Source organism: Lissotriton helveticus, chromosome 2_1 (assembly GCF_964261635.1).
Source record: "Lissotriton helveticus chromosome 2_1, aLisHel1.1, whole genome shotgun sequence".
Taxonomy (NCBI): domain Eukaryota; kingdom Metazoa; phylum Chordata; class Amphibia; order Caudata; family Salamandridae; genus Lissotriton; species Lissotriton helveticus.
Genome location: NC_136059.1, coordinates 1,686,814,405 through 1,686,837,922, shown reverse-complemented (window position 1 = coordinate 1,686,837,922; position 23,518 = coordinate 1,686,814,405). Strand labels below are relative to the sequence as shown.

The 23,518-nt window shown below is 43.3% G+C and overlaps 1 protein-coding gene across 1 annotated transcript in view; it reads right to left on the bottom strand.

The window, feature by feature from the left end:
* Nucleotides 1–12,344: 12,344 nt before the first annotated feature.
* Nucleotides 12,345–23,518, bottom strand: part of PTBP3 (polypyrimidine tract binding protein 3) — a 634,697-nt gene continuing 623,523 nt past the window's right edge. Inside the window, exon 14 of the mRNA XM_078676642.1 lies at nt 12,345–20,575. Coding sequence (XP_078532768.1) covers nt 20,443–20,575 — 133 coding nt within the window. The 3' untranslated portion in view covers nt 12,345–20,442. The remainder of the gene's footprint in view (nt 20,576–23,518) is intronic.

The window sequence follows — 23,518 nt, the reverse complement described above, 5'->3', positions numbered from 1 at the left end:
TGTCCCAAGCCTAGAAACCAATTCCAACTCTCTAATTCATCATATTTACTTAGGGGATTTCAACCTCCATTGGAGCAATGCAAATGATCAGATTGTTTGCTGCTTTAAAGAATTTTTGGCTGAACAGGAGTTATTCCAATTCTGTGACAGTCCAACACATAAAAAGGGAGAGACATTGGACCTCATCATTGCAAAAGCAAACATCATCCTACTGGAATCCATCACCCCTTGCGACTGGTCTGATCATTATTCCATCCTCTTCTCCATCAATATCAAAGCTATTCAAAAAAGGAGTCAACCCCCAAAATCAAGGCAATTGAAACGGAATCTACAAAACATCAATCACATCTCCTTGGTAAACCAATGCAACTCCGCTTTGACCCTCATGACAGATATAACTGATGTACATGACCTTACAACCTTCTACAATTACACGATGCTCGAAAATCTGGACTCCATAGCGCCGTTACAGGAAAAAAATGTCTCCTCTAAGATTTCCACGCCCTGGTTCAATGAAGATCTGAACTTGGAGCGTAGACAGCTAAGAGCTACTGAACGTCTTTGGAAATCGGCTCCTAACACTGACAACCTGGAGCTCCTTAGAAGGTTACGGAATGCATACAATAGGAAGATTCTTGAGGGAAAAGCAGACTTTTTCCGAACTCAGCTGAACCAAGCTAGCAACCGTCCCAAAAAACTCTTTGAAATCGTCAAGCAACAATCATGCAATACAACTAACTATAGTGAGCTAAATGATCTGGCCACTCCTACTTGTGACGTGCTTGACAATTTCTTCCATGAAAAGACTAGGGCTATTGAGCTAGACATCCAATCAAAGTTGGCCCCCCCTCAACCCATGGCACAAGATCCCAAATTGGGCGCTTTATTTGAAGCTCATTTTAATAACCCAAGGGAAGTCACAAAAAATAATGCCTCTTGGCACACTTTCTCTCCAATTTCTCAACAATCTATCGACAACACTCTCCAAGCAATCAACCCCTCCAATCATTTCTCGGACCCCTTGCCTCCTGCCCTGTTCAAGATCTTAAAAACATCTATACTACCTTTATGGTCAAAAATTGTAAACGCTTCCCTGAGTCAAGGTGTCATCCCGGACTGTCTTAAAATAGGTCAGGTCACTCCTATATTAAAGAAAGCTGACGCCTCCCCATCTGATCCTAACAACTACCGTCCTATAACCAACATCCCCACCTTGGCTAAATTATTGGAGAAATGTGTTCAAATTCAGTTATGCAATCACATTGAGAACTTCAACCTCTTAGATTGTCACCAATCTGGATTCCGAAGAGGGCACAGCACAGAATCTGCACTCACTCACATTCTGGATTATATACTAACTATGCTTGACCGTAACGAATCATGCCCTTTGATTCCTCTTGACCTGTCTTCCGCCTTCGATACGGTCAAGCACGACAACCTCTTGTCTCTACTGAAAAGAAGGATGGGCCTCTCAGGCACTGTGCTACAATGGTTCTCTTCCTTCTTGAACAATAGATCTCAAAGATTCAAGATGAAAAACTCACTCTCGCAACCTTCCATGGTCACTCTTGATGTGCCTCAGGGGTCGTCCCTCTCAACATTCTTTTCAATCTCCTAATGGAGCCTCTGGCGAATGCATTGAAATCAGCAAACATTCTATATCACCTGTACGCGGATGACACCCAGTTATACCTGAAAATCACCTCACCTGATGACATCATTGCTCTTAACACTACGCTTCTGAACACGCAAAGCTGGCTCACTAACAACCACCTGATGCTGAACACCAAAAAAACTGAATTCATTCTCATCTCACCTCCAAATCACGCTCCTAAGATAGACCTCTGGTTAAAACATCTAACCTACTTTGACTGTATCCCCCTCATCATAGACTCAGCAAAATCCCTAGGTGTCTCCATTAACAAACATTTGAATATGCAGTTGCACATTTCTATTGCGACCAAGGGAGCTAATCACAAGATGAGTATATTAAGGAAACTCAAACCCTTCCTCCCTCAGGCTGATCTAAAAATTGCAGTCCAAGCTCTAGTCCTACCAAGACTAGACTACGGAAGCTCCACCCTCGCTGGTCTCCCTAAATACAGACTTGCTCCGCTGAGAGCAGCCCTGAATGCTGCGGCTAGACTGGTTTCAGGAACTAAAAGAAACAGTCACATTTCACCAACCTTGAAAGCACTGAATTGGTTGCCTTATGAGGCAAGAATATACCTTAAAGTGCCTTGCATGACGCATAAAGCAATTCACAACAGTACACCTAGTTACCTGGCGCTAAAGTTGGAAAAATCTGGAGGCTGTAGACAACTACGAAGTGCGAGCACTTTCCTTCTGAAACCCCAATCCTTCCAGAAGAAGAGAACAGGCTGTAGAGCTTTCTCAGGGATTGCACCAAAGATTTGGAACGCTCTACCACCACTTGTGCGTGGAATCACCTTCTTCACTATTTTCAGAAAGGAAGTAAAAAGACTACTATTGAACAAATTTATGTCCCAAGTTTAAGTTTAAGTACAGGATGTATTTGAGTTTAAGATTTATCACAACCCTTGTTGCCTTATAATTGTATGTAGTTCAATACTAGCTGGATGTTGATTTGCTTAATCATCAATGTGTGTGTTTGTGTGTATGTACACGTGTATAAATATGTGTGTATGTATATGCATGTATGTATATACGTGTATATGTGTATGTATATATATATGTGTATGTATATATATATATATATATTTTTTTCTTTTCTTTTTATATATATATTTTCTATCATTCGCTCAAAATCTTAATGTATGTCTGGTAGCACAATTTCCTAACGTTCACCAACTTTCTAATGTACAACGCTCTGCAGAATCCTATTTTGGTCCTCTGGTTTTTTTTTATTCCTTCTCTATTTCTTTACAAACTGGGAAATTTGTTTTTGTTGACTGTAGTCTACATCATCCTTTAAAATTCTTCTACTGTAAAGCGCTCTGATACCCTAGTGGGTCACGTTTGTGCTATATAAAACTCTATAAATAAAAATGTAGTTTTAGGTGGGTACATTGAACAGTGGATGTGAATCTGGAAAATTGTTGAAAATAGACAAAATATGGGAGTGCATTCAGAAGCGTACAAAGAAAGGAGCAGCTACAGGTACACACAGATGTAGCTTACATGCATCTCTGCTCTGGGTCTTCTGGGCATAAGAAAGCCAGCGGGGAAACATACAGCACCATCTAGTGACACAAAAGCACTGCTGAAAAAAATTCCAGATCTATTCTGGCACCTGGGGAAAATTTTAAAGGTGAGTTTTAAGCACAAAATAACTATTGCCTCACGCCTCCTGGGTATCTGAACCTCCCACCTATGAAACCCCTTCTTTCCTATACAATGAATACACTCCTCAGCACAATCCTAATGACCCCAAACAGGTTTCGGGGAGCGCTGTGTCCGGCGGTTTTATGATGAATGTATGCCACTTATGAACATTTAAATTTTACACGTAAGTTTTTCAATGGCTGTTTTTAGCAACATCCATGCAGGAAAATGGCAATCTGAAGGGTCACCCCTAACTCTTTGCCTTCCTCCTCCTCTTCTTCTGACCTTCTTTAGTTGGCTTTAAGACTGAGCAATTTACTACTGATGACCAGTGCTAAAGTGCATGTGCTTCTCCCTTAAAAATGGTGACATTGGTGTATACACAGTTGGCATATTTAGTTTACTAATAAGTCCCTTGTAAAGTGATATACCATATATCTAGGGGCTGTAATCTAAATGCTACTAGTGGACCTGCAGCACTGAATGTGCCACCCACACAAGTAGCCTTTCATACCGGTCTCAGGCCTGCCATTGCAAGGCCTGTGTGTGCAATTCACAGCCACTTCGACTTGGCATTTAAAACCATTTGCTAAATCTTAAACTCCCCTTTTATTACACATAAGTCACCCCTAAGGTAGGCCCTAGGTAGCTCTAAGGGCAGAGTGCTGTGTAAATAAAAGGTAGGACATGTACTTTTTATGTTTTGTATGTCTTGGTAGTGACAAACAGCTAAATTAGACTTTCACCACAGGGAGGCCTGCTCCTTTTATAGGTTAACATTGGGAATTCCTTACATACATTTTTAAGTTATAATTCCTGATTAGAAAGGGACAGCTGTTTCCTGTTTTATATCTTTGGAATGGTTTGTCTTTCGACGTCTTGGATTTTTCTAGGGTCTTTGCCATTACAGAGTCCTTGTCTAAGGATCCGACTGAGTGTATTTTCTGGGACGCAACAGCGGTCGTTGAGTGCTTCGATGCCGATGCTCCCTTCGAGGTCCTTGAGTCAGTCTTTCGGTGCTTTTGTACTGTTTGAGACCAACGGTTCTCTTACCTCTCACAAAGTCTTCTTTTCGACCTCCACGACTTGGATGTTGATATCTGTGTCACCCTGTGGCCCTTCTGCGACATTGTCCTCCTCATCGCTAGAGAGGCCAAAGTCTCTCAGTGATCGTGCCGCCCTCTGGCCTTGCATGTTGTAGTTGGCTCTTCTCTGCCTCTCTTACTCTCAACGTCTTTGAGGCAAACGCCGAATACACATTGCAGTCTTCACTTCGGTGATCCACTGGTAAGAAGATATTGCAGACCCAATGCTGGTCCTTCTGGGTGTGCTTATGGTGGCAATTAAGGCAAAACTTGAACGGTGTCTTGTCCATTACTACATACAGCGAGCCCCCTGTACACGAGTTTCCTGTAAGGCATCGACAAAATTGTTTTTTCCCTTCTCTGCACCCTCCGGCACCTCGATTCGATGTGCGGTACCTTTACTTGTCGTCTTTTTAAAGTTTCTCTCTTTTCCTGTTATTTTCGATTCTTCACTCCAACTTCGTGGAGCTCTGTTTGTGACAATCCAGACCCAACTGCGGAAAAAAATAATCTGAAGATGGCGACCAGAGGTGGGAGCTTCTGGAGGAAGCATGTCAACGTCACAGAAGGACGCCAAATGGTGGTATGTGTACACCCACAACAACCGAAAAAACCCAAAAAAACCAAGGACAAATACAACAATTCCAGACCCAACTGCTAGATGGCGGAATAATTCACAGTATGTGAATCCAGAGAAGATTCACGCTGTAAAACAGCTGTTTCATGTTTTATATCTTTGGAATGGTATCGATAAATCCTTCTACTAGTGAAGCTCAATTTAACACTATTGTTTAATAAAGGCCACAGTTAGAAAGTGGACATTTCTCTGTACTTGCAGCCCGTCTCCAATACACGTCTGGGGTGGGTGACAGCTATACTTTGTGCTTTCTCTCTAGACAAATACAGAAAGGCTAGGTTTGTCTGAGAGACCCACTTATATACATCTGCATTCTGAATGGATCTTGCTGAGAAAGAGAGAAGGGGGGAGCAGACACTTCAATAGATAGTGCCCTGTCCTCACACAAATGTCTAATTTATCCCCCACTTAGTCTGGAGAGGGGGCTGGGTTGAAAGAAAACTTCTGCACTTTAAAAATCACCCCCACTTCAAAGGCACATTTGGGTAGAAGTATTGGGTCCTGGAACTACAACTGTATTTTGTCAGACGGACTGCTGTGCTGCTTACAGGACTCCTCTCTGGACAGCTGACCTTGAAAGCCTGCTTTTCTCTTGTGTTGCCCTGCTGCTTTATGACTTTGCTGAAGGACAGCTGGACTCTGCCTTTTCCTCCAAGGGCTTGTTGGCTTGCCTCCTGTTGCTGGAGACTGCTCCTGTGCTTGATTCACTGGAAGTGGACCAAGATACTTGGAACACGAAATTCGACGCTTCTCATATCTGCGTGCAGCAGAACCGGTGCATCGACCTGGTTGTGGGAGTAGATTCGGCGCATCACTCTTGGAACCAATGCAACGGCTTGACAGCCCTGACGTATTGGAACTGCATATTGCCACTGCATCACCTCGACTGTACGGAGAAAGCAAACACATCGCACTTCAGAGCAAACACTTCTCGCTTCAGCATCTAGTCTGTGGAACCAACACATTGCCATCACTGCAGAATCGATATATCACTTGCATGCACCACGCATCTCGCTTTTGCGACCAGGATAAGATACTTTGCTCATTGGGTCCTGCAGCTGGCCTGAGCTATTGACTTTGCCCTGGTTCAGCACGACCTCAAGGAACCCCTAAAGCTCTATTGCTTCTAAGTGCTATTTTTACCCTTATTCTTTTAAAATTCATATCTCAACTTGTACTTATTCGATTCTTATAGTTTTAGTTTTGTTTAGAATACAATAATCTATTTTTCAACACTATGTGGAGTAATTTTGTGGTGTATTCATTGTATTACTGTGTGTTGCACAAATACTTTACAGATTGCCTCTTTATATAAGCCTGACTGCTCTGTGCCAAGCTGCCAGAGGGGCATAGGTTACCTTTTAGTGTGTATCTAGCTCACCCCGACTAGAGTGGTGGTTCCTGCTTGGGCAAGGTGTATACCTCTGTCAACCAGAATCCCCATTTTCAACATTAGTGAACAGTGGTGAGAATAGGAGAAGTGGAGAAGTGTGGCTCACTGGTTAGAGGAGGCAGACCTGGAAGCAGAGGTCAGCCCTGGACCAGGGTTCAATTCCCGGCTCGGCGGGGTCTTGAGTCCTAAAATGTCCATGGACTCGACAATTCTCGCTCCGGTGCCTACTCGATTCACGGGTTCACACTCTGCGACTCTGGGCAATAGCTTGCTTAATCTCCACAACGGCCCCTCGCGGCGGGATGCCTGGCTTTCACCTTGCGGATACCCTGCCGGGGTTATCTCACAGGGGAATACCAGGACGGGTTCCCTAAGCAAGCGCTTAGAAACCGCTTGGTGATTTGCGCTATATAAATTCCTGTACATTTACATTTACATTTAGGACTTGTGTTTGTGCAATACCATATAGTAACTCTTTGTTCACTACAACTCTACACTAAGACCAAATCAAACTTTTTAAATTCTCCCCGATTGGCCTTTTGATTTTTCTACTAAATTATCGCTCATTCTAGAGAAGCAGCATCCGCACCTGCAGGAACTGATTTTGAGCTGGCCAGGTGAGAGGTCTACACTGTGCTACAGCTGAGATTTTTGCAAGGATTTTCAAGTTTCAACAAGAGGCTTTACTAGGAAGGTGGAGTTGCAGGAAGCCTTGAGAACCTGGGCAGAGACCCAGGTTGCAGGGGATTACAATCTAGAGGAGGCGCAGGAAATTCCTGAGGAGGAACTGGTTCTGAAGTAGGATATGGCTCTGTAACTACCTGTAGAGGGGGCCAACACTGGGTTGGAAGTCGTGGTGATTCCCAGAGCAGGGAGCCGTGTCTATGGGTTGGAAGTCGTGGTGATTCCCAGAGCAGGGAGCAGTGTCTACTCCAAGAATCTGTCCCCAGAGGAGCTGGCAGACAGGAGGGAGGAAAGGAAGCTCAAGCGGGAGCTTGCTAAATTGGAGCAGGCTCGAGAAGAGAGGAGGCTGGTCATGAAAGACAGGAAACTAACCCATGAGCTCAAACTCATGGAGCTGGACATTAGAGCCTTACAAGTGGAGGCCAGCAACAGCAATGGAGGCAGCATACCCACAGTGTCCACTGCTGAAACAAGGGTCCACATACCAAAGGTTTTGTTGCCAAGTTATCTGGTGGGGGAATGGCACAGACAAATTGTTTGTAGCCCATGAAGTGGCTTTAAGAGTGCACAAGGTACTTCTGCACCTAAATCAGGCCAAGTGTATACTTGCCCACGTCTCCCGGCTCTCTTGACCCAGAAAGCCGGGGGACGCAGGACCAAATAGGTGATTAAGTGGGGCAGGACCCTTGATGAATGTGTGACTACAGGGCTACCCTTGACGTTGCGTACCCTCGTGAAGCAAGAGGTCCACCACGAAGGGGTGGACACCACAACAGAGGTACCGGATTGTGCGCAAGTATACACTCCGCCGGTTTTTGGTACAGAAGTCTTCACACTTCCACCATTAAATAGGTAGATCCTAAATAATCCCAGGGCGGAAAACTAGAATTGCCCTGAAGAAAGCCCAGGACCCACTTGGGCCATTTCTAAGGGCTGAAACATGTTGGCTTTAGGGCCAAAGTACCATTGTATCCTCAACACCCTACCCCTTATCATTTTTTTAATATCCCCAATAATGCCACCAAAAAGGGATACCTTGGAGTTAAAGGAGGATTTTTAATCTTTAAGCCACCTGGCCTACTTCTCCTATGTGCTCCCTGAGATATAGTTGCGCCAACGCTGACCTTAAGGAGTCAGGGTGTACCCGATGAAGCATGACACTACTAGAGTGTGTGAAGGTTATGTAATAAAAATGAATCCTTTCCTTCCCCGCCACTAAGCGGACGGTCTACCACTTGAAGAGAGTAGTGCCCCACATAATACACAAACAGGGTGGGATACTTTTTTGTTTGACTAGTACTAAATAGGGAGGATGTATCCCTCCAGCACCTCTTCCAATAATTTGAAGCCCCTCTCCACCCTTCTGACTTGAATTAGGTTTTTCCCACCCCTCTCCAGGTAAAGACTTGTCAGTACCTTTGATTATGCCAGCAAGGCACTGAAGGGCACTGAAGGGCTTGGTGAGGGGCAGCAAGGTTGATGACTATTCAGGGTTGTACAACTTAATTTTGAAGAAGCACATGCTTGATCATTTTCCAGAGTAGCACCACAACCTGGTTGATAGCAAGCTGACTGACCCCAGGAAGCTTCCTGAGGAGGCAGACACATGAGTCAGCGCCAGAGTGTCCAAGAAGGTACCTGGGTATAACCCCAAGAGGGGTGGTTGAAGTTTCTTCAAACATAGTGAGGGGGAGGTCCAGAGAGACCCAGACAGGTCCAAGGGTAAGGGGGAAAGAAAGAGTTCAAATGTCTCTTCTGAGAAGAGGGAGCAAGGTTCAGGTTGGCGGTGGCCCCAGAAGCCCCACTTCCAACCCAGCTGCTTTGATTGTTCCCAAAGAAACCAACCACTGGTAGGAACTCTACAGGTATAGCAAAAGTGGCCTTGGAGAAAAGTAGTCCCCAGAGGCAGATCATAGACCATGTCATGATTTCCCTCAAATGGGAGATTGATTCAGAGGGTGAGCTGGTGATCTCGGCGGGTAGAAGTTCTCACTTCCACCAGGTGGGAGTGAACTGGGTCCCAGTCACTGTTAAGAGGGATACTGGGCTAGCTGTACCAGGATTGTGGAAGAGCTAGTCTCCCTAGAGCAGTACACCGGCTAGGTGATGTAGGTTGACTCCAGCCCCTGGGCAGGACTCGTTCCACCCTACGGCCCTGGTGTCCCTAGAGTGGGGTGGGGGGGTGACCCAGGGAAGAATCAGTTAGTCCCCAGGTGCCCATTGAATGCATTCTGAGGAATGAGTTGTCCCCAGTATCAGGAGAGCTGGGCGCCACAGGGGCCTTGCCAGTTCTGTTTTCTGGCAGTACCACTCCCAAAAGGAGGGTACAGAACCCCAGATGGAGGTGCAGGGGGAGGAAGGACTCACTCAGACTCCTGTTCAACACAAGGGTAGAGACCCTGAAGATGCAGGATACCACCTGTGAACTGGTGGGAGGTGGAAAAAGTTGCAAGGCACATGGGGCTATTGCCCTGCAAGCTGAGAAACCACAGAGGACAGAGACCCCTGGATTGCTAGGGGCCTGGCTCTTGACACTGACAGCTGTTCGTAGCCTCTGTTGGTTACTATCCAAATGGAGTATGTTTTCCTTGGGTTGGGGACAAAAGTCAGACCCAATGGGTGGAATGGGCCACATCACTATGTTTGCCATAGTGGTACTATCTACCTACTGGGATGCATATGTGAGCATGTTAAGGTTAGGTGCTGCACAGATGGGGTCCCTACACAAAGGACCGATTTATCCCTCCCCCGTAGCTAGTCTGGAGAAAGGGCTGAGTTGAAAGGATACTTGTGCAGTTCAAAGACCACTCTTTGAAGTCACCCCCGCTTTAAAGGCACATTTGAGTATAAGTACGGAGTCTCTGACCCCCTGAAATTAGACACTTCTGGAACTACAACTGCATTTTGTCAGAAGGACTGCTGTGCTGCTTAAAGGACTCCTCTATGGACTGCTGTGAGGGAAGGACTGTGTGAAGAAACCCAGCATATCGCACTTCGGAACCAATGCATCTCGGCGGCTGGTCATCACAGCGAGATCGACATATTGCTCGACTGCACCCCGCATCTCGCTGTTGCGACCAGGATAAGGTACTTTACTCACCAGGGCCTGCGTGGGTCCTGTAGCCAACCTGCGCTCCATCGCAGCCGGCCTGAACTATTGACTTTGCCAGAGTCCAGCGTGACCTTAGGTAACCCCTACAACGCTATTGCCTTTAAGTGCTATTTTACACTCATGATTTTAATAAATTCATATCTCAACTTGTACTCGTTTATTGTTTTGGTCTTGTTTTGTTCAGAATATTATGATCTATTTTTCTAAACCTGTGTGGAGTATTGTTTTGTGGTGTATTTATTGTGTTACTGTGTGCGTGTTAACCCCTTCCATGCTCATGACGAGCTCAGCTCGTCATGAGGCACACTGGAGCTGTGCTAATGACGAGCTGACCTTGTCATGAACAATGGGATTATCAAACTATCAGCACAGGAGGGGAAAAGCTATAGCACCCAAGGTGTTAAACAAATACTTTACACATTTCCTTGTTAGATGTGCCTTACTTCTCTGTGCTAAACTTCCAGAGGATGTGAACAGGTTATCTTTTAGTTTGTATCTAGCTTTGCCTGACTAGAGTGGTGGTTCCTGCTTCGACAGGGTGCATAACCCTGCCAACCAGAAACATAATTTCTAACAGAACCAATTCTTCACGGAAGTTGCCAACATTCAGACTAGGTATTGGTGGAACTTTACACAGGAGGGCCTTGGGAAAATACACAGCGATAATCAACAGCACAACGCAGAAAATGACCCTTGGTTACACAAACAAATGGAGTTGGGAAAAAGGAGCAAGGGTATAGAGGTTTAACCTACCTCTTGTTTGATCCTTTTTGTTAGCAGGACCCCATTGTGTTATCAACCCTTGATTTCACAAAGCTTCTTTAAATTGCCAGGACACTGAAGTGCTTTGAAGCCCACTGCCCCTCTCTACCCACAGGGGAACATTCACTCTTAACCAGTTGCTTTTGGCTGGTGATAGCCCAAGGCCCTAGAACATCCTACTGTGTTGACTTTACTATTACCTGTGTAGACAGCCAGCAGCTCTACACAAAAATAAAGAGACTCTTCTTGCAAATTACCATCTCCAGATGGGTCCAATACCATTGATGGTATTTGAGTATTGGTGAGGTTCTCATCCCATGGTGCAGGTTTTGACCGGGTGTTATGGCCATACATAACCTGTTCAGGGAGATTACAGAACACACAGCCTCTTGTCTGAATGCTGATCCAGCTGTTGCCCACTAGGGGATGCATATGCAGAGAGTGTTAGCAAGACTCGAACATTATCTCAATCAAATAACTTTCTCTGCTACCGCTGCTCCTGACAGCATTCTAGAAGGATGCCAATTAGTCGCTACAGACCAGCATCTGCTACTCTTGGCAGCTGTGTTTTGAGAAGCATGGCTGCCATTCCACATTTATCCTGAAAATTCCAATTGTCTAATACTGTACCTTTATAGCACTGCTGCTAGTCTTTTTTAGCGTTTTGCTACAGCTGTTTGTAGCGGTCTGTTGGCAGCACTAATGAGTATATTGCTTCCCTGTGCCACAGGTTAAGCAGCAAGTCACTTCCCAATTTCACATGTGTGGAAAGATGGTACCACCCTGTACCTATTTTGTCACAGACCAACCGGACATGTTGGCTTTGTCAAATGCTGCATTTTATTTTTTGTAGTCTGAAATACCGTATTTTGCCAACAAACAAAGAGAATTCGTGTTTTTTCCAGTATCCATATAATCAAAATGATTTATGTTGCATACCCAGCGGGTGGGGTGGGGGGGGGGGGGGGAGGGGAGGGAGTGCTTTATAGGTTAGGTAGGTTGTGACTCCGTAGAATGCAGAAAAAACAGTACATTGAGAAAATACCCCAGTGCATTTAAAATGGAAAGAGAAAAAGTGTAAGAGTGTCCAAACAGGCTAAAGGATAACAAACAATGAAATAGTCAGAAGTAAGACGTTAGATTGACAATTGAAAGACAAAGGGAAACCCAAAGCAACAGACAAGAACACAGGGAAATTTAAGAGAGTACAGATGTAATGACATTTATTAAAAGGCATGCTACAACAACCAGTGTTGTTAGGAAAAGATTAAGTATAGATAGTGAAGTAATACTCAGCAGATACACAAACTGAAAAAGGAATGAAATACAGTTTACATAAACTTAAATTAACCATGCACTACACCGTTAGAAAATATGTTTCTTTAATATTTAATCTTCTCTTTGCATTTATAACATGTCATCTCAACAGACACAAGTAATCCTTTCCCAATTTGCAATGTCACAAACTGCTTTACAAATCAAAGCTGGTTCTGTTGCTTATCAAAATATACAAGACAAATGTGTTTTTTTTGTTTTCTTATAAAAACACTTTTACTTTAACTTGTTCCCGAAACCCTTTTTGCCTGGTAAAAAAACTGTTACAAATATTTACAGCATTTACTTGTGTCAGGTGCACATTCTTACCAACTGAAAAAAAAGGAAATTTTACGGACAGTCTGTAAAACAAACGGAGTGTGTTCCAGAGGCCCCTCTAGCCATATACATATTTAGGGTTACAGTACTGATAATGTTCACTTTCCCATAATATTCCTTAACATTTGGTTCTCTTTATTTCATTCTCTCCCACTACACCCATGTTTCCCCAGGTGACTCTGAAATTGGTCCACTGGCTGATCAAAGAAATGAGGAAAAAAAGGCCACTCTGTATAGTCTCCTTTTGCAATGGAAACACAAAAGAAACGTTAATACACAACATTTCTCAGTGAAACCAGTAACAGATAGTCTTTGGTTGGTGCAATGAGGCAACATTTTAATACAAAAATGTGTATTTATGAAACATTGTGACTTTTGCTCCTGTGAGCAGAGACCGGACCTGAACAGATTTGTTTACAAACAGTGGGTAATATTGCAAAATTCTAAAATAATAAACGCCCCAGCCCAGACTCAAACACGAATACCCCAATGCCAAAATGACTTGGAAATTTATTTATATTGATACACCACAAACATTAAGCTCATTCAGTTCGATATGAAGCAACTTCTGGCAGTACGGAGCCAGGACTAGCTTTCACTAACGGCTTGTGTTGCTGGTCTTTGCCTTAAAAAGAATAGTTGTCTGCCACTCCATCAGGCAAGACACCTTGAAAGCGGCAAATACAGAGCATGCCATAAAAGTGGCCTGTTTTATACAACACAAACTAATTGGGCGCGGGTGGGGGGTAGTCACTACTCATGATATTTGAACAGGGAATAGGGCGAACGTGTAACGTAGGTGAAAATGTTGCAAACCCACCCAACTATCAAATAAAACTAAATAAAGCAGCTAATGCATAAGATGTGAAAAAACGGTTACTCTGCATTCTGGCCATCTCTAAATTAGGGATACTGTTCTGCATTTTTTGCTTGCATGGTTCTCTAAAAAGAGCTAATAAAACATCAGTTTAAGACCTTGCTCTCCCTCTTTCACAACTGATTGGGATTATTGCTGCTCCAATCATTTAGGCCAAAAATTGATATTAAAAAGAGAAACTGTATCCTTTGAAGTTTTTAAGGATCATCCTACACGTCTGCGTTCCTTTTATTTGCAAGGTCACAGCCCACAATCTCTGCTTCCCCAGTTGTTTCTAATCAGGGGTTTAATTGATGATATCTTGGAAGAAGAGCATATTTCATTAGGGATTGCAGAGACAGTGATGTGAATTTTAGGTTAGGGGGGCAAGATTTAGGGACCACCTTAATCAACAATACTTTGTTCAGCTCCTCGCCATCCATGGTCACCTTGTAGGCAAAGTACAGATGAAAAGAATTGGAAGGTTGCAAGAAAGCGTGCAGAAATAGAAATCAAAACGTTCATGTTTCCTAAGACTTTCTGGCCAAAGGAAACATCAAGTTGGGAGAAAGAATGAAGGTGGGGAAACAAATGACAGCACAAGGGGAAAGGAGCAGTCCAGTATTGGCACATAATGTTGGAGAGCCACTGATGCTGCACCAGATCTTGTGAAGCGGGCACTTGAGTGCTGCCAAATTGTATATTTGAGGAAGGTCGTAATCCAGGATAATTAAAGTATCTTCTGTATCCCTTTTCACCAGGTGCAGGTGTACTGTGAGTCACCAAGAGAGCAGCATAAAAGCTGTAAAGATCACTTTAAAATAAAAACAAATACAAATAAACGTAAAGGCCCTACAAACTTTGATCAACCACAAAAATAAAATTAAAAAAATCAAGGTTGTCACAATACAATTGTGCAAGAGGGCATCAGGAGGACAAGCCTGCTCGGTTGAAAATAAGGAGACTGCTCTGGTAGAGGAGCAAAATACCACAAGATTTTGTCTCTACTGAAAAATAATTACTGGTTTGTTAGCGGGCAGGGCTTATAGTGCACAGAGCCTTATAGGCACAAGGCTGTATGAAAAGGTAGGAGTTGAACATTACAAGGTGTTGCAGGTTTGTACATGATGCACCCTACATATTTTGATCGTACTGTGACCGAGACGCTCATATGGCATTTAAACCATTAATAGTCATTCAAAGTGGTATTTAAATATTTTATTTGTAGTGACTATAGTCACCACATATGCTATGAATACAATTTTTAAAACAATTTTTTCCAAAAATAAGGGTTACTTAAAGGGAGGCTGTGAATGAGGAAAGCCTTGTAGGAGAATGAAAAACCCTCACTTGTGTATATGCATAACCATGAACTCTAAATTATAAGCACACATTAGTGGAACAAATAGGGTGCTCTTCTAACAACATTAGTAACACACAGGTAGGGTGACAGATGTATGGTATGTCATGGGCTCATGAACACGAGGGACCCATTTAAACAAAGGTACAAAGCCACTATTTAAGGGCAGCTTCTAGTCTGACGTGTATAGGTGGTTCCTTTCCAGTAGTGAACAAGGAAGAGCGGCCAATAATAACCAAACTGTCGCATTTTCCGAAGATGACCTTTGCTCAGGGCACAGTCAGTGAGCTAAACTTCTAGTTTTACAAATATATGAGAGGTGGCTATCCAGGGATGGAAAATCTCAAGCAGAGAATGCACTACTTGCTTTAAGGTGCCTGGGAGGTGTAAAAGAGAGAAGAGTTGCACGAGAGGAATTGAGACAACTTATAAGAAGAACAATTCACTACAATGGAGAGTGGACACGTTTTTTCAAACAGGGCACGCATTTACTTGAAACAAGACTATCAACATGATGCAGATATTTAACAGAAAGTTACAGTAAAGACTATTGAAGGCACATACTTTGGTCCAGTTTTGTTTTTCCTCCATAAACACCTGAAAGAAAACGATATCCCTACACATCTTTAAACTTTAAAATTTCTCTATGTCCTACTTGCCTGAATCCAATGATTTAAGACTGGAAACAACAAGAGCATACTCTTGGTATAAATAGCTATTCTGGCGACAGATTGCTATTTCCTTTTAAATCAAGCCTAATTTAGTATTGTCAGACCTTACAATATAAAATGTAAGAATGTGCTGTAGTTCCTGTTTTCGACGTCCGTTTTTTGTAAGTTTAAAAGGAAAAAAACATGTAATGCCTGACAGTAACGCTAATGCCAGCAACAAACAAAACATAAAAAAATGAAAAAATGCTTCAGTGCGATGTTCAACTCCATAGTCAACTTTGAAGAGGGCAGAACAAGTCCCAAAAATTAGGTTTCATTTGAAAAGACTGTGGCACAAAACGTCACCATTTGCCAACATCACGAGAGAATGACCTCTGATGAGCACATCTGGGATTTTATAGCTGAACGAAAGAATACATGATCAGATGAGTTCTTGTATAAAATCTAAGTCTATCATGTGAATCCCATACTCCCTTTGTGAATGTTATGTGGCAAGATCATAATATCGGCAATCTATAAACCAAGGCTGATCTCTTTGTATTGTCATAGAATTCTTGCTTGGGCAAAGGCGATTTTAAGTTCTCCAAGATGACCTTAAAAAAATACCTTAAAGCAGCTACAGAAGAACCGCCTTGCTGAGTGGCTCCAGGGCATTTCAGTACCTCTTCCCCATTTACCTTTAAGATTTGTGTTGAGATGATACATTTTCTTATTTTTTTATTTTTTGGGTGATTGCCAATTCTGGGGTCTGCCACAGGAAGGAAAGTGGAATCAATACCAATGTCTGCCACAAACTACCCCTAACAACCACATTCATGATCTCCAACCAACTGACCCTCAACCCCCCCCTCAACCCCCCGCTGTGCTTCCTTGTGCTCTTGCAAGTGCACATTAAAGTGAAAAAGGGTGGCAGGCAAGTTTATGCAAGGTTGACAAGAGATGCTGTTGCTGACTGTAAAGTAAGTTTAGTTGTGAAGTAAAGTTTTGTTCCTTTAGTTCCCCTCAAAGAAGAAGGCAAAGTGAGAAGTGAAACTTAAAAAAACACAAATGTCATTCTCAAATTCATTATTATAATAAGAAATATTTTGAGTATTGTTAGATTCTACAGAGAAACCACATGAGAACAACACCTTATTTCAAAGCTAGGAATTCTTCCCCCTCAGTAATACATAATTAACAGCACTAGCAATACAGACCAACAAAATGGATAACGAAATACAGAAAATCACAAATTACACTATCATGAAAGACAGAAACAGAGCTGAGCGATGGATAACTTGCCAAACCTGAAGTCCACTGTAATCTCCTTTGCCTCACAATCACAGGAACGCATGAGACATACTAAACGTAGGTCTCCACAACACAAACATGCGTTCCAAACAAGACCACCAAAGCAAGCGAGATATCAATACTATGCTGTTTCAACACAATCTCAATACTCTTTTCTCTCTATGCCTGGACATTTATTGCTCTACTGCAATATGTAGGTTTACATTCTACTTTTAACTGCTGTTGTGATTATCATATGAAGAAAATCTTAACCAATAATGTCAGGTAGCAAGGCTTCGTATACTACATCCAAGTTGAAAAATGCATTTGTATCTGGTCCTCCCCCACTTAAATGCAACATGTGCACTCTTCCTTGTATACCTTTGAAGTAATTTGTAAAGTGCAATAAGGTTTTAAAACCTGAATCACTGCCCCCATTTAATGAAGAGAGCATAATGTAACATTGTCCTGGAACGGTTAGAGAATGCGCCATGATCCGCTATGTTTCCAACACTTCCTTATGTTACAATGACTCAAAATTACATCCAAAATTGTGCTTGAAGGAAATGTGTGCTAGCCTCATACACTGATGTGCGACAGTGGTCTATGCCGTGCTTTCTACAGACTACGGCACCTAACTGTTTACCATTCAGAATGAGAAGTGGCTATGACGTATGGGAGGAACCAAGCTCTTTGTTATCCAGGTGAAAAGGCCAGGGAAAGGGAAAGTTAGCAGGTTACAAAAGAAAAGAAAAAGCATTTGGTAGAAATACAGACCCAGAGAAGAAAAACACTTCCTGCCCTTCTTAACAGACTGAATCCAAGTTGTGCTTCAGTATCTTCTGATAGCTAGGCTAGAACTGAAAAAACTAAACAGAACAGGCCTATTTCACATTAAAACAAGCTACTTGCAGTGCAGCTAGAGTAATAACTTTACAGCACTTGCTGTGCTGTAGTTGGGATTCATACATAGTCTATGGCGATTTACACAGACTATAGCTACCCTGAATTCTACAACTAGATTAAGGCATGGGCATGTCTTACGGTCTTGTTTGAAACTGATCTACTGTCCCCATAAAGACACGCCTCACTCATTACACATCGTATTACATTTCTGGCCACACATATGATTTCATTATCATAAAGCAACTTTTTTGGGGTGCCTGTAAAATATCGTTGGGTTCCCTTAGAGTCCCTCCACCCCCAGCAAAACTGTCCAAACAGAGGCGTGTTACCCCGAGTCCCCATTTCAAGCAGCAGTTATGTCTGGGAGCTGCTGGACTGTTGCCAAGATATAGGACCTGCAGTTTTAATGATAGTAATGTTCTGTTCTGCTGCAAAGAGTTTGACGCATCAGGAAAAGACTCTTTACTCTAGGAGTGGGAATGACCCTGCACCATTGGGGCTGCGGGAGCACTTGTTGCCCTTATGAACGTGAGATAAATTAAGCAAAAACGAACAAATTTAAATGAACCACAACATTCTGTGACAAGCTAATAACATGTAAAGCAAGCAAACACCTACATTCAGCCCCGCTCTACATTAGTGATCAGCTTTTTCTTAGGGGCTTAGCAAGAGCCAACCAACATTCAACGATGATTAGCAGGGTACTAAACTTTCTACACTGTTCTTGTATTGAATGCTCAGTGCTAAGGAAAAAGAAAGACAATCCTGAGATATTCAAACAGTTTACAGACTAGATACATCTGCTAAAATGTAATTTCATCTTCCATCCAACATGTGTCAGCTGACTACCATTCAATGTCATTTGTAAGAGACCTATCAGATGTATACCAATTGACCTGCGTTTCTTTTAATGCTCCTCTGCACCAATAGCAAAAAAAATAATATTAACAAGACTATGCCATATTGAAAACCATTAAAAGAACAATTAAAAACCAAAAAGACAAGAAAATAAATCACTCACTCACCAAGCCCACAATACAGTTTTTAAAGATACTTTAGATAAAAACCTAACCTATTGTTTCATTAAAATCACAGAGTAAGGCACATAATAAGAAATTAAGTAAATACACAGTAATTCTGATCTAAGTATGAGAGTATAGTGGTACAAAAAAAAACCTTTCGGTGTTGATGTTCTTTTGATTACACACCTTACCAAAAATATTTCTTGACAAATCTATCAACCCATGTGACAGATTTGAATAGTTTCCTTAAGACTGTAAACTTTTCAACGGGAATATTTAAAGATCTTTCACGGAATATGGACTGTTTGGTCCTTTAAAGGTTTATCTCCAAAATTAAAATGTTACCAAAAATGTATTGGAGAACGTTTATGGGTGCAAATCAAAATAAAAAAATACACTTTGGTCAATCAATTATTAGCTTAAAACGAAAGTTTACATGACTACACGGGATGGAATGCATCATCAGAATCCTGTCTTTGCTTGCAACAACAGGCAGGCACTAGTTCGGGCACATCTGTCACCTGCCACATAGGGACTAAAGAAGTATGGCTTCTGGGAAAAGTTTCAGATAATAGCTTAATATCTGTAGGGTTGATGTTTCAGCATTAACAGATACATGCATTTCAATGAAACTTGAAACATGAAACTCCAGAGGTAACTTCACCTCCTTTGCAAAGAGTGAAAGCAGAAACTAACCAACATTCATGTCTACTTTTGATCCAGGAAAAGTCTTCTTTTCTCAAAAGCTAAGCCTCCAATGTTTGGTCAATACACCTGCCATGATGCAAGAGCTTACAATTAAAACATCTGAACCCCTAGTGTAAAAAAAGTTTCTCATTTTACACAACCTACTTATCACTGCTTCCAGTGCTGTCCAATGACTGGCATAGGTGAGGCTTCAGTACGAGACTTAGGGAGTAAACAATTACAGCATAAAGACCATAATCAGAAATATTTTGGGTCATTGCATCAATGATAACATTTAGCAAACTTATGGTATGTTTGAGATTCTTCATACAAATACACTGAAATCTAACAAAGTAAAGTTGACGGTGTGTCCTAAATTAGACAATTTGTCAGAAGATTAAAAATTCGAAAATGTAAAAGTACCCGGAATGCCAGCCCATAAGTTATTTTTTCCGAGTAAAATAAACTCATGCGTATTTTTAGATTATTGCACAACAAATATAAGCATCAAGAAGTAGTGCTAAACAAGTCATTCATTTTAAGGCAGTATATGTACATATCTAATGCCTTGAAATCCTAGCCATCACAAGATTTTTGTTTCCTTAAGTGGCTGATTTCCAATTCGGACGACTATACAGCCAGAAGATGCAAGACAAAAATAAATACAATCGAAACATGGAAACATTCATAGCAAACATTCTCATGATCTTAAAAATGTTGTGCATGGCTGATTTTGTACAGGAAATAAAAATGCAGTCTCTAAAACTGATCGCTGACAAGCAAATTTGACTGCCAAAGCAACCATTTCTATTGAAGGTCACCTCAGGACAATAACTGTGGCTTAGATTTGAGGGTTGACCACTCGTTGGCGGACTTCATTTTAGCGTGACAAGATAATTACATGATTCTGTGTTTGTGGATATATGGAATATCAAATTCAGAGTTTTTAAGAGGCAGAGGTGTTCTTAGCTGCGTCAGTCTCTGTCTGAAAAAGGTACTTAAACGGAGTCCAGTCTTGAAAGGAATGTTCACAGAAAAGTCAGATTGTGGATTTTGAGAAGGAAACTCTGAGGTGGTGACTTTCTCCCAAGTCATGATTATGGAGCTCTATAAGGGCCAGAATTGCTTCTTCCACTGATCCCAGTTGAATTAGGGCCATCTTGCGATCTTTTCTGGAGTTGAAAGAAAAATCAAAGTTAAACACGTTAAGGTTCTTACATGCCAAGGCAACAAAAGAAGCCAGACAACTCCTGTGACTGCAGGTAAACTTTAACCTATAGCAGCTATCAAATAATTAGAAATGCTGACAAAGTTTTATCAAGCATTGAAAGAGCAAGGCTATCTCTCCTACTTGTTTACATAAGCACCCTCAAGAAAGATCTCTGCGTTAATATGACTTTTTTTCACGCAAAAAGGAGGAAGATGCCTTGACCATGGTCAATTACCTTTCTTAGTTCACTTCATGTTTGAAATAGTTCGACCCCAAACTTACTGCCTTTCAATGATGCATTGACAGAAACCAGATCTTCTCCGGTCTTCGCTTGGCCTTCAAAGCAAGATGCCCAGAACCGAAATTTAGATGCCATGTGCAGGTTAAAAAGGATACATGTATAATTGTTGGTTCGGGGGAAGAAATCCTTTTCCTACAAAGGTGCACTAGTTCTCCACAAACTAGCTAATGCAGACCACAAAAGAAGCCCACATTGCAAAAGATACCAAAACGAGAAGCTGCTAGCATTTTGTAACCTAAAACGGATAAACAATGAAGCATTTGAACAGACAACAGAAAATCCGAAGCTACCTGAATTTACATACACAGACAACACAACGTGGGAACTTGTGATGGTCACAAATAAGAATAAAGCAATCAAACAAGTTCTAAAATGATGCACGTAGTCAATGTACAGATAACAAGAACAAGCAGATGACACCTATAAGTTAATGCAGCGTAATCATGTAAGCAGTAACTCCATTATTGTTTAATGTATATCCTTTCCAGAGAGGTTTGCGATATTGGTCACTTCCTCAGTCTTCAATACAAAGTTCAGATTCACCCTTCTAGAGGCACAGAAGGACGCATCTCACTTGCTATATACTTTTGAAAACCTTCAGTGTATACTTACTATTTTGTGTTCCGCCACCTTGCATCCCTCTCACTTCATTCACTCCACCATGCCCACCACCCTAGTCCTGTCATAGATGTGAAGAGGGACTATCTGAAAAAAACACGTTAGTTATAGATTCCTTACCTTAGAATTACCCCCACGCGTCAGACTGGATCAGGAAAGCTTTTTCGTCAGCAGTACATTTGCGTGTCAGAAGGTGGCGTCGGTCGGCTCTGCGTCAGTCGTCGTGGTGGTGGTCGCTGGGATGACATCACGGCAGCTACTTAGACGCCGCCCTCGCGCGCTGTCAGTTATTTCTTTTTCCGTGCCAGCCAGCGCAGATCCGGGAAAAGCGGTACCTCAGTCGTTTTTTGACAACGTTTTTCTCGACTTTTGTTGACTTCTTGTTTCGAGTCTCCGACTCCGAAAAGGTGCACAAGGGATGCCCAGTTTCAAGGCCTGCGGCTCCTGTAATCGGTTGATTACAGTGACGGATCCGCACCGCGAGTGCCTCTTTTGCTTGGAGCGCGACCACGACTCCAAGTCATGCTCCGACTGTCAGCTGTTGACGCCGAAGGCTTTGCAGGAACGGTCCCAAAAGCTGCTTGAACGCCGACAGTCGGCTCCGTGCCGTTCGAGGTTCCGGTTGGGAACGAGGTCGAGGGACCGGTCGCGGAGCCATCGTCACTCCGGTTCCAAATCATCGAAGTCTTCGCACTCGGGGTCGGGTAAGTCGAAGCATAAGAAGAAGTCGAAGAAGCATCGTCTCTTCGACTTCTCCTAGTCGGTGGGCCGATCCGGGGAGGCACGCGGGTGGTGCCACACCCGCATTTCCGCACGGGAGCCCAAAGAGTTAACTCAGAGCTTCCCTCTCTTTCTGGGACCCGGAGCGACTCCCGCCCAGCTTCGTACGTTCTACGAGGCGATGCATGCAATCTTTGGGTGAACCGACCCCGCCGGAGCACCTTCAGGCCCCGCAGACTTGATTGGGGGACCTAGGTCTTTGCTGCCGACGGCTCCGGCCCAGGCGCCGCAGGCTCCTGACGTGGAACTGGAGCCAGACTGGCTTCGATTGACGCCTGACCGGCGCCGATGGGTACTTTTGTCCCAGTGTTCCACCCTGGCCATTTTCAGCTAGATTGGCAGCCAGAGGAGGGTGAGGTGAACTGGGAGAGGTCAGGTGACCCTATAACTGACCAGCTAGATACTGAGCAGGACTGGAGAGAGGAACTGGGGTAGGCCAGTGGTCTTGACACTTCACCCGACCTTGGCAAGTTGTCTCCTCCTAACATGGCTACGGAGGAGGGAGCGTCATACGCTGTGATGTTGCGTATGGCGGCCGAGGTTCTCAACCTCCAGCTTCCTACGGTGGTGGTCAGGACTAACATCTTGAATGAAGTGCTTCAACCGGTGGCAAGCTCTTCGGAGCCCCTGCTGCTGTTTAATGAGGCACTCCCCAATGTCCTTTTGGGCATGGGGTCCCGTGGACCTGATGATCGCCAGACGCCACCGCCTGGCTCCGGGCGACCCCACTTTCTTCTCCCAACACCCCACCCTGGAGAGCTTGGTAGTCCAAGCCTCCACCTCCAAAAGCGCCTTTCCTACCGCTCCACCGGGAAAGGGAATCCAAGAAGCTGGACCATCTTGGCAAGAAAATATTCTCTTCGGCCAGCTTAGGACTGCGGTCTGTAAACACTGCATGTCTCTTGGGCCGTTATTCGCACTCAGTGTGGGATACGGAGGCACAAGTGCTGCCTCAGTGTCTGGAGGAGACCCGGGCAGTGCTCTCCCAGGCTGTCGCCACCGGGAGAGATGCAGCAAGGTTAATAATCCGTTGTGGGCTGGACACCGCCGACTCTCTGGGCAGGACCATATCAACGTCAGTATCGCTACGCCTGGATGAGGTCCATTGGCTTTTCAGGGGATGTCCAGAACACTCTGATGGACATGCCCTTTGATGTCCGTCGCCTTTTTGGCGACAAAGCAGACAACGCCCTAGAGCGCTTTAAG